The sequence below is a fragment of the Plasmodium reichenowi genome, chromosome 12 (genome assembly GCF_001601855.1).
Source record: "Plasmodium reichenowi strain SY57 chromosome 12, whole genome shotgun sequence".
Classification (NCBI taxonomy): Eukaryota; Apicomplexa; class Aconoidasida; order Haemosporida; family Plasmodiidae; genus Plasmodium; species Plasmodium reichenowi.
In genome coordinates this window covers 1,301,245-1,314,658 of record NC_033657.1, presented here as the reverse complement: position 1 = coordinate 1,314,658, position 13,414 = coordinate 1,301,245, and the positions used below count along the sequence as shown (strand labels likewise).

At 20.2% G+C, this 13,414-nt stretch overlaps 2 protein-coding genes across 2 annotated transcripts in view; one reads left to right on the top strand and one right to left on the bottom strand.

Moving 5' to 3' along the window:
* Positions 1–10,233, bottom strand: part of PRSY57_1233300 (hypothetical protein) — a gene marked incomplete at both ends in the record, with an annotated part of 11,631 nt that extends 1,398 nt beyond the window's left edge. The window contains one exon of the mRNA XM_012908752.2: positions 1–10,233. This exon is cut by the window's left edge and continues 1,398 nt beyond it. Coding sequence (XP_012764206.2) covers positions 1–10,233 — 10,233 coding nt within the window.
* Positions 10,234–11,460: 1,227 nt separating this feature from the next.
* PRSY57_1233200 (hypothetical protein) lies at positions 11,461–13,031 on the top strand (the record flags this gene model as incomplete). The annotated part of the gene is made up of 2 exons (XM_012908751.2): positions 11,461–12,576; positions 12,882–13,031. 2 exons carry the CDS (start codon positions 11,461–11,463, stop codon positions 13,029–13,031), a joined length of 1,266 nt encoding a protein of 421 aa, XP_012764205.2.
* Between the last annotated feature and the right edge of the window lie 383 nt (positions 13,032–13,414).

The window sequence follows — 13,414 nt, the reverse complement described above, 5'->3', positions numbered from 1 at the left end:
CATTTTTTTTTTTTTATTTGTTTTATTCATTTTTTGTTTCTTTTGTTTTTTCAAAGCAAGATTTTCATTTGTACTAATATTTTCATAATACAGTTCTTTATTATTATCATCACCATCTTCATTTTTAATTTTATTTTTTTTATTTTTATTTTTCAACAAATTCGATTTTTTTTCACCATCCTTAATTTTCTCATGCATTTTATTTTCAATTTTCTTCTTTTCTTCCATTTTTTTTTTTTTCTCCATTTTTTTACAATTATCCCAAGTTTTCAACTCATTAAAAACCGTAGGAAATATACTAAGTGCCTTTTCCATTCCATATGCTGGATCTTTGTTTGATTGGATAATATTTGAATATCTTTTATTTTTAATTGTTTTCTTTTTATTTTTTTTCATATTCTCACTACCTAAATAAACATTTTTATTTGTGATAGTATCATCATCAAAATAATCAAAACCATCATCCTCCCCAGCATCCTCCCCATCATCTTCCACATCAACATGAACATTATTTTCTTCATATAATTTAGAAACATCTCTTTTGTCAAAACCAAACATTTTGTGCTTTGTGTGCGATATATCTTGTTGCATATTTTTTTGTATTACCTTGTTCTTTTTATTATCATAATTATTATTATTTGTATTTTTTAAAAGAAAAAAGTATCTTTTTAACATTCCCCTAAATCGTTTCCATTTTAAAAAGGTATTAATATTTTTTTCTCCATAAATATATAACGTTTGTACATTCTCAATTTTATCAGTATTATTATTTGTAATATATTTTTGTATTTCTTGAAAATTATTTATGTACACAGGATTATTACTAAACGTGCCGTTGTCAAGGGTGTGAGGCATATTGTAATTTTGCTCAACATTTTTTAAATATTGGTTATTCAAATGGGGTGTTAACAAAGGAATATTATTATTATTGTTCATATTATTATTATTATTATTATATACATCAGTTGTATTTATATTTCCATATTCTACAACCCTCATACTTTTATCATCCTTTCTTCTTATATATACACGCGTCCATTTTAAACAGTGTATTAATTTATAATTATATTCATTATCTTCTATATTATACTCCTTAGTTTTAATTTCCCTTATAATTTCCAAATCTTTTTTCTCATCCTCATCAATAAAATCATCTTCATCATAACAATCCTTTGCATATACCTTTTTTTCATCCTCATGATAAGTACCTTTAAGATGATTCTTCAAATGCTTCATGTCACCTACTTTCTTTTTTTCTTTCTTTTTTTTTCTTATATTATCGATATCATCTAAACAATGTAATGTTTTCATTTTGTCAAATAAACCAGAATCAACGGATGATTCGTAAAAGGATGATGATCCTTCGACATCTGACAAAGATTTTGGAGAATATTCATTTTCACTTGAAGACTCACAAAAAAATTTTCTTATTAATTTTATTCGACATTTTTCTATCTTTGCTTTTTTTGGAATATCTAAAATGACTGAATCATTTTCTTTTCTTTCTTTATCATAATAATATAAATCATTATCTTCATTATTAAAATGTTTTCCCTTATCATTATTATCATTCGCTTTATTATTTGTATCATATGTTTTATTATAAAGATAATTATTACTTGCTTTCATTTTTTTTCTCATATCTCTATTTTGATGAATCATATCATTTTGATTTACTAAACTTTTTTTCTCATCTATATATAAAACATTTTTATTATATTTTAAATACACTGGTTGTTGTAAATTTTTAAATTGTTCACTGATTAATTTCTTAATCATATATATATGTATAAGTTTATTTGTACTTGTTAATATTCTTTCATTTTTAATATTCTTCTTTATTAAATTTATTTGCTCATTTCGACTCATATTTTTTATAACTTTATTATGAAAACCAATACTTACAAGAGTTTTAGATAAATCCTTAATACTGAAATGTGTTATACATTTCATATATAGGGACATGTTCATATTCTTGTTTAAATCTTTGCCACACACAAACATATTATTATCATTATATGTATTTTTATTATTATGATCAGTTAAAGTCATATTTCTAAAAACACTTGATCGATTCATTTGATCTTTATTATATATCTTCTTATTATTCAGCATAGTTATATCTTCCTCATCACCATCTAAAATAATATTATTCACCATCATCATCTTATTATTATTATTATTATCAATATTGTTAATATTTTCAATATTTTCAATATTTTCAATATTTTGAATATTTTTCTTGCTCTTGCTCTTGTTATTAATTCCATATTCTTCCATTTTATACATTTTTTCAAACACGTTTTCTTCTTTGTCATATTTATAATATCCATCATGTACTCCTCTCTTATCACCCTCTATATAATTCTTATAGTTCATATAATTTTTTTTTTTTTTTTTCATATCCTGTACATCAGCATTTAAATTATTAGATTTAGTATAAAAATAACTAAAGTTATATTTTCCTTTCATATTAAAATGGTATCCCTTGTTACCTTTGGTAAATGTATTATTCCCTTGTCTTTTTTGTCTTTTTTCAGACATATTTATTCTTTTATTTATTACATCTCCTCTTTTCATAATATTATTATTCTCCATAAATATTTTATTTTTCATTTGTTGTTCTCTACATTTATTTCCATACAAATTATTATTATAACAATAATTATTATTATTATTATTATTATTATTATATTTGTTCTTTTGATATGATATATTTCCACTTTGTAATTTAGAATTGTATACTACATGGCTATATAAATATGTTGTATAAAAATAATTCTTTCTCCCCACCTTTCTATTATTATTACTATCACTATTCTTTTCTAATTCCGAATCCTTAGGATCAGGGTGTATTTCCTTTTTCTTTAATTCCTCATCTGAATCGTAATTTATGTTTTCACTTCTTTCATCGTTTTTTTTCTTACTCTTTTTCTTACTCTTATTATTTTTTTTATTCCTTTTATCCGTTTTCTTTATCTTTCTATCAATGTGGTCATCTGTATGGCTTTGCGTACAATCATTTGAAGCAGAATCTTTTGAAATGGAATCATTGGATATAGAATCATTTGATACAGAACCACTGGATATCGAATCATTGGATATCGAATCATTGGATATCGAATCATTGGATATTGAATCATTGGATATGGAACCACTGGATATCGAATCATTCGATATAGAACCACTGGATATGGATTCATTCGATATAGAACCACTGGATATGGAATCATCTGACTTATATGTACTTTCCGAATTCAAATGAATTTTTTCATCATTATTTGATTCAAATTCTTGCATTAATTTATTTTCTTTTTCCTTTATGTTTTTTTTGTTTATTTCTCTTTCTTGTTCGTCTTTCTCGCTGTTTGTGTAACTTGCATTATGTGCATGTGAAAGGGTTTTTTTATTCTTGACTTTTAGATTTTTTTGACGTTTTTCTTTTGTGTTCCTACTTTTTTTGTGTTCTTCCGAATGGTATGGATAATTACTCATACTGGACATATCTGTATCATCACTTGATGTATATTGTTGTATGGAGAGTTCACTACTACTACCATTACTATTACTATTATTACTACTATTATTACTACTATTATTACTACCGTTAGTATTATTTTTATTATTATGATCTCGATGTAATAAATTACCTTTTTTATTTTTTTTTTTCCCCTTCTTTTTGCTTTTCATACTATTTTTTTCATTTTTAATATCCTGATATTTTTTGTTTTGTTTTTTCTTCTTCTTGTCATCGTTCTGGTTTTCCTTCTTGCTCACATTTGAGGCATTAACATAATCTTTAAATATATTCCATGGTGAATAAGAAATAATATATTTAATGTAAAAAAAATAATTCAACATATTATTATCATAATAAAAATTTCCTACAAAATAATAATTTTGAATTGATGAAATTTGGATATCTTCTTTGTTAATATTGAATTGTACTGTTTTTGCTTCTTTTTTATAACAATATTTATCATATATATATTTAATTTTATTTTTTATATTATTTATATTTTGTAAAGCTCTTTCTTTTTCTATTTTGAAAACAGAAATGATTTCATTTAATTTTTCTTGGTTATCAATAACTGTTTTAAAATCGATACCTTCATATTTAAATAATTGTAAATAATGATAAATACATTCTATAATACATACATTTTTTATTTTATAGAAATTTTTTTCTTCTTCATCATCCATATAATTTTTATTTAATAATAAGTTAATATCTAATGATTTAACAATAACATTAATATCCTTTTCATTAATAAATAAACTTAATTTTTTTTTTAATATTTCTTTAATTTTTTTAGAATCTTTAATTTTATATTTTACAATTAATTTTATTATCCAACTTCTTACATAATTTCGTTTTTCTACAAGATATCTTTTATATAATGGATTCATTACATCTACATTAATATCTAAAAAACCTACATTATAAAAAATACAATTAAAATAATTCTTCTTCATAATACCTTCGGAATATTCATTATTAACATAATTATTAATATTCTCTTCATATGGATAATCATTCATATTATTTTTATAATATATATTATTCTGTTCATCTATTTTATCGCTGTTACTATCTTTTATGTATCCTTCTGAATTTAAGGATTTATTACTATTTAAAGTTTCCACATTATTATAATTATTATTATTATATGCTTCTACTTCCTTTTCGTCCCTTGTTATATCTTTTTTATTAATACTATTATAATTAGATGCGTTGTACTTTTCGACATCATCAGAATTGTAATTATTATATGTATCTTTAACATTATCTTCTTCATTGAATGTTTTGTCCCTCAAGTTATTTAATTTGTCCATCTCGTTATTTAATTTGTCCATCTTGTTATTTAATTTGCCCCCCTCAACATTTAACATGTCCGTCTCATTATTTATAATATATCCTTCTTTTATAAGATATTCATTTTTCTTTTCCATAGTTTCCCTTTTATATTCTTCCCTGTACATATCTACATCCACATATAAGGGTTTAAGAAAATATCTATTTTGATTATAAGAAAAATTTCTTATGAGTAAAAAATCGGTATTATAAAAAGATGTATCGTTTGTATCATTATTAAAATATTCATCCATGTGTTTTTTTTCGTCTTCTTCTTCGATATCTTCAAAAGAATTTATATCTAAATCCAATTGAGACGTGTTCATATATTTATTAATATTATTATTATTATTGTCCTGTTGAGAGTTGAAATGATTACGATTTGTATAATTTCCCTCATACTTACACATATTAACACCACTATTATCCTCAGTAGTAAATTTGTTTAACAAGGATTTATTTTTTTGACGAGCATTCATATAATACACCGGATATGTAAATAAAAAAGATTTGAACAATTCATTTTCTAGAAAGGTAATTCTTTGTTTAGATTTTTTTAATTTGATTGGTACTCCGAAATAATTTATTGTATTTTTAATAACATTAATTTCTCCAAAAGGTTCTACATTTTTTTTTAATTTATTTTTATAATCAAAAGAATATAAATTTTCATCGTTTTCACATATGAAATAATGATTTAATTTACTGTTCATACCATTTTTTAAAAATATTAAAGGATCCTTTTCGATATATTCTAATACAACTAAAGGACCATCATCATTTAATAACAAACATGAATTACTATAATAAATATATGAAGGATTATCTATTTGTTCTTTATCATTAGAATCCATTATTTCACATGTATCAAATTTATTTTCTATTTCCCAATCACACATAATATATTCACTAAAATCAAAATTAGATGTATATAATATATTAGCAATTTCGTATAGATTTTTTTTTTTTTTTTTTATTTTGTTATTTATATTATATAAGTCAAAAGATTCGTAGGATAATTTACTTTTATGATTATTTATATTATCATATGGTAAGCTACCTTTCATACTTTTTATATCATCTTTATTAAACATAGTTTCGTTTGTATTATCATTATTATTATTATTCATATTTTGAATAGTTCTCGTAAAAAAATCGCGACCGCCTCTTTTTAAAAACATATACGATCTTCTTAATGTCTCATTTTTCCTTTCAGTCCATTTTAATAATATATGTTTTTCATATGATCTAAGATCCATATTCATATCTATCTTCATCTTCTTTTCTAAATCATAATTTTTTTCCTTTACACATTGATGTATTAATGTTCTAAAATCTAACTTATGAAACCTTGAATAAGCTATTACACCTTGTATATTACAAAATAAATAATTATAATAATAATCACTTGTCATGCGTGTATGTATATAAGCATTTTTATACGATATAGATAAATTTTCGATTTTATGTGGATTTCTCTTTTTATATATATTATCTAATTTTAAGTTAGAGAAAAATATTATATTGTCCATTTTATTTAAAACCTTTTCAAAAGATTTTAATCTTAATTCTTTATTTTGAATAAATATATTATCTTCATCATTATTTATATTATTATAATATGTATTATATAAAAAATCATTTTTATTCTTAAGATATAAATCTTTCGAAATTTGATCTCTTCTATTATTATCACCATGCTGTAACATAATTGTGTTTTTCACATATTCTTCATTTCTTTTTAATTTATAAAAATGAGAATCACTTAAAAATAAATCTTCTTTTAAATATTTATATTCATCATAACGATAGATTAAGCATTTTAACAAAACATCAGATATATCCTTTTCCTTTAAAAAGATATTATTTAACATAAAAGATATGACTTCATTTTTCTGTAATTCAGCTGATAACATTTTATTAATATATTCTAAAATATTATCCTTATTATTTTTATTATTATTATTATTATTATTATTATTATTATTTTCTTCTCCTCTTTGTAGATTCATATCATCATATACCTTTGATAATATTGTACTAAAATTATCTAAGAATATATTATTATTATTATTATTAAAAATGTGTTCGTTCATATATTTGTCTATGTCTTTAAAAAATAATTCATTATTTATTTTGAAAAAATTAGATAAATTATTATATATAGAATCTTGAGCAAACAAATGTTTATTTTCTACATTAGCATTGTTAGATATGTTTCTTTCCTTATTAAAAGTACCTAAATTATTTTTATCAACAAATTGTATCATGTTATTCTCATAATAATAAGAATTATTATTATTATCATTATTGTTGTTATTGTAGTTATTGTAGTTATTGTAGTTATTGTTATTATTGTTATTATTGTTATTATTGTTGTTATTATTATTACTATTATTTGTTATACTTTTTATTTTTTTATTTTTGAATTTTTCAGAATTAGTTAACATATTAGATTTATCATTTTCATTATCTTTTTCTATATTAAATAATTCATTTATAATATATTCATTATATAAAATATCCTTTTCTGAGATTTTTTTGTTCGTAACATAATCAAAATAATCCTCATTATTATATGGATATAATATCATAGTAACATTGTTATTATTATTATTATTAAAAGTATTTTTCGTATGATAATTATGTAGATATTTATAATTTAATAACATATATATATATACATTATTTATTATATTATTACCATACAAATTCATATCATCATATAGTGAATATTTTTTATAATCTTCATAAACATTTTTAAAATAATCATATTCATTTTTTTTTTTTTCTATTTTTTTTTTTTTATTTATATTAAGCACCTCATGATTAAATCTATGATTCTCAAGATTATCATTCTTATTAATATTATTTATATGTATATCTTTATTTTTATCATCTTGGTCATTTTCATATACATCCATAATATTATTTAAATCACTTTTCTTTTTATTATTATTTAAATAAAAATTATTTATATCTTCCTCTTCATTATTTATATCTTCCTCTTCATTATTTATATCTTCCTCTTCATTATTTATATTTTCCTCTTCATTATTTATATCTTCCTCTTCATTATTTATATTTATATTCATATTATTCATAATATCCATATTAGTACTATCATCTTTCTCATTTAATGAATTAAAACCTTTGTCATGTTTATTATAACGTATGCTATAATTTAATTTCTCTTTATATTTTTCTTCATCACTACTACTAATATAATTCTTTTTTAAATTATAATCATAGGAAGAAAAGCTATCTTTATGATAACTATTAAAATCTTCCTCTTTATATTTAATCTTTAACACTATATTTTTATCACTTTCTTTTATTTTTTCATATGATGTTAATACGTCATTTATATGGTTAGTTTGTATTTTGCTTTCTTCATTTTCTTCATTATTATTTTTCTTCTTATAAAAAGAATCTAAAGAAAACTCAACATCGCTTTTGTTCACATTATCACCAGAATAATTATTACAAATATTATCATTATTATTATCTATATGATCATCTAGGAAATTATCTTCATCTTTGTCATAAATATTTTTATTATTTTCATTTTCTATTAAATTAAATGAGTCTGATATATTATCTAATTCACCTGGTACATTATTATTAATATTATGGACCTTATCCCCATTGTCAACATTAAGAAGGTTATCCACATTGTCAACATTAAGAAGGTTATCCACATTGTCAACATTAAGAAGGTTATCCACATTATCAACATTAAGAAGGTTATCCACACTGTCAACATTATTTATATTATCATCGTTAAAATTAAACTCCTTATCTATATCTAATTTATCATAACTACTAAATTCATCATTAGACCATTTTTTCGATATATGAAATTCTCCCTCTTCTTTAGAACAAAATTTTTCTTCTAAAAAATTTATTTTTTCTTCTTTCAATGAACCTCCAGAATTATAAACAGCATCATCATTATTATAAAATTGGTGATCATTACTAATATCATCATTTATATCAACATTATGTTCATCTTTTGTATTGTCATTATTATAAAATTGGTGATCATCATTAATATCATCATTATTAATATCATCATTTATATCATCATTATTAATATCATCATTATTAATATCATCATTTATATCATCATTCATATCAACATCATGTTCATCTTTTGTATTGTCATTACTTAAAACTTCAGCAACATTTTTGATCTCTTCCATTTTATAGGTATTCCCTATTTTATGTTCCTTTTTAATTGTTCCAGTTTTATGAATGTTCATATCTCTTTGTTGGCTTTCTTCATCCTGTGGAGGACTTATTTCCTGATTATTCATATCCTTATAAAATTCTTTATTTTTCTTTATTTTCTTTTTCATTTTTATATTTCTATAAAAGCAGAAATCTTTATTTTTTACATGATCCAATTTTTTTTCATCAAAAATATCATGAAGTTCGATAAAATCTGTATTATGAATATTTAAATTATTTACATTGTTAGAATTATTATATAAATTCAATAAATAATTTGATGACATATTATTATATCTCGGCATATTTTTTAATATATCATCTATATAATGCTCATTCATGTTTTTCTCTGTTTCCTTCTTATTTATGTAATCATTTTTTTGTTTTTTCGGTGTATCCATATTTTCCTTAAAATTATATAAAATATTTTTATCATTATAAAAATTAATAAACTTATTTGCTTTCCCATATTTATGAATATGTTCATATTTCGTAAAATTATAAAATTCATAATAAGTCTTTATTCTTTCCCTTTCTACATCTTCCTTCCCATTTTTTAATATATTGATACTTTTATCTTTCTTACAACTCTCAAAATAATAATTATTCATATAATCATCTTCATTTAATATATCCTCTTTATTTTTATAAACAACTTTTAGTAGTAAATCTTCTTGATTAACCCCTACAGGGACATTCTCATCCAGTTGTTCATTTTTATGATAAATATTATTTTTTGAAAGGTGATCATTACAATTATTATGATCACTATGTTTATTATGATCACTATGTTTATTATGATCACTACGTTTATTATGATCACTGTGTTTATTATAATCACTACGTTTATTATGATAACTATGTTTATTATAATCACTACGTTTATTATGATCACTTCTTTTGTTATGAGAACTTATTTTAATATGATCTGTACTTTTATTGTTACCATCAATGTTATTCTTCTCATTATTGTTGTTTATCCTTTCCTTGCTTTCCCTTCTTGACAAATTGTTCATATTTATTTCATCCACTTTACTATTACTCTCATTATTTTGTATATCGCTTTTATTTTGTTTTTCTTCATTTTTATTTTCTTTCTTTTTTATAAAACCATTAAATAGTAGCGAATTTATTAATGAACTCATTTTTCCATATAATTCTCATTCGTAATATATTCTCTTCTAATTAAATAAAATAAAATAAAAAAAAAAAAAAAAAAAAAAAAAAATTAACTTAAATACGAAAACATAAATGGATAAAAATAATCAAGGAAAAATAAATAAATCTAATTTTTCTCTATCTATTTGAATTATTATATTAAAAAAAATATTATATATAAATATATAAATATATATATATATATATATTCAATAATGGCAATGTTTATCAAAATTATAAATATAACAAAAACAAATGTAAATATGAATATATAAATTTAAAACGAAAAAATAATAATAAATAAAATAGAATATAAAATAAAATAGAATATAAAATAAAATAAAATAGAATAAAAGAAAAGAAAAGAACAGGAATGAAAAATAATATTAAAAATTTAAAACGTAGTGTATATAAATTCAACATATAATGGATTATATATAATATATATATATATATTATATATATATATATATTTACATATATTACATATATATGTTCTTTTTTTCCCCATATAAATTCAAAAATATGCATATATACAAAAAAGAAGGGAAAGGGAAACAAAATTTTTCAAATAATAAAAATGTTATATATAAATAAAAAATATATATATATATATATATATATATATATACATACAAAAATGACTGTATTTTAAATTATCTACACAAAAATAAAAAAAATAAAAAAAAATAAAATGTAATATAAAATATATATATATATATTATAACAATTTTTTATTTTCAAAACCATATTCGCCTTTTTCATATATATATTAATATGCTTATAAGAAAAAAAAAAATACATACATATATATATATATATATATATATATATATTATATATTTAATTTTATATAATAATTTATGTATTCGTATTGTAGTGAAAGATAAGAAATGTGTTTATATTTTCTATTATTTTTATAAATAAGGTATACAATTATTCCCCCGGTGTTTAATATATATATATTTTTGTATCGTATTGTTTTTTTTTTTTTTTTGCACATTCTATTTATTTGTGCTTTTTTTTTTTTTTTTTTTTTACCCTTTTATATTCATCATATTTCATTTGAAATAAAATACCTATTTATATTAATACATTTTCATTTTTATATATAATTATTCTCAATTGTGTTATATATATAAATATATATATATATATATATTTTTTTTTACATTGTAGAGAGAGTTATTTATGTGGGGAATATAAGATTTAAAATGCTTTTCCTTTATAAACGCATACATACTCTTAACATTATTCTTAAAAATATATGTAAAAGCGAAAATCACCTTTTGCACTCCTCCTATTTGACCATTAAGAGAATAGAAAAAAGAGCATATACAAATAATGTAAAAAGAAGAACAGACGATTATATTTTGAATGTACTAGAGAACTATGGTGTTGGTTTAAACAAGATAGGTAATTTTATTGTTGTTAAAGAAGATATGAATTTATTATATGAGAGAATTATATTGAATCCTGTGAATTATGAAAGAGTTATTGAATTTATACAAATGTTAGAGAAGAATAATTTACGTCAGGATTTCGATATATATTATTATGAAGATTGTTTAAGGAATATAAAATTAAATAGAGATCAAAATAAAAAAGAGATCTTTATAAATATAAAGGAAATATTAGAGAAGGGGAAAAAAATAAAAAATGATGAAAAAAAAAATTATCTGGAAAAACAAAATATTCAATCATTATATTATTATAATATACAAAGATATCAACATAATAAAGACCCATCATCTTTTTTAATAGATAGAAGAAGATTAACTAAAGAAGAATATATATATCAATTTATATCAAGCATATTACCATATATATGTTTTTCTTTCATGTTATTTTTCCCACATATATTAATATGTTTATATATACCATATATTAAAAAGAAAAATGAAAAACAAAAAGAATTATGTAAAATTTTACAATTAAAACAAAGTATACATTCTTTTAAAGATATAAAACCAGAAAACATATTACAAATTATTGATAATAATGTAAAAACTGTAGTGTTCTTTTATAATCATAATATATTCCTAAATATGTATATAAAATCATTAATGGTAGATTTATCTAAAATTTTCAAATATAATTCTATACCCGTGAATATTGTGGGCATTGATGTGTCAAAATATAATATACAATTTAATGTTTTAAAAGATTTTAATCATAATTTATTTCCTCTCCTTTATTTTATTTTGCCTTATCATTATGACAATGATAGTGCTGTTTTAAAAATTGAAGAACCATTAACAACGGAAAATATTCTTTTGCAGCTCATGGATTTTGTGCATATTCCCAAAGGTACATTCGATCAAATAAAGGTGAGACAAAAAAATAAATGAAAAAATAAATGAAAAAATAAATGAACAAATAAATGAACAAATAAAAAAACAAATAAATGAAAAAATAAATAAATAAAAAAACAAATAAATGAAAAAATAAATAAATAAAAAAACGAATAAATGAAAAAATAAATAAAAATATAAAAAAATTAACAAATTAATTTTATTTGCATGTGTTTTATTTTGTCGCCTGACTTGTTCAGAAAAGTTTTTTTTTTTTTTTTTTTTTTTTTATTTTATTTTTTTATTTTATTTTATTTTATTTTATTTTTATTTTTTTTCAGGACTTAAATAGGATTAGTAGTAAACTAAAAAAATGTATATTTGAACATGATATTATGAACAAGAATAAAGGAGATATTCTTTACGATTATGGTTGTGAAGTTGCACATTTATCTTGTTTAAAGAATAATAACAAATTATCTTTTTATTAAAGTTATGAAAAGAAAATATAAATTTATTAAAAGTTTTTTATGAAAAATATACAAGTATATATATATATATATATATATATATATATATATACATATATTTTTATGTATGTATGTATTTACATTTTTGTTATAAATTTTTTTTTTTTATCCCATTTTTATGTTTCAAATTTAAACTTGATATATGTTTGTTTGTACCCATGAATTTGTATAATATTAAATTGAAATAATTTAATATATTTGTTTGTTAGGACATAAATAATTATAAAAATTAAGTTATACATATATTTTAAAATATTCTTTATGATATTCAAAATAATGTTTTTTTTAAAAAAAAAAAAAAAAAAAAAAAAAACAAATTAAATAAAGTGAAATGATATGAAATA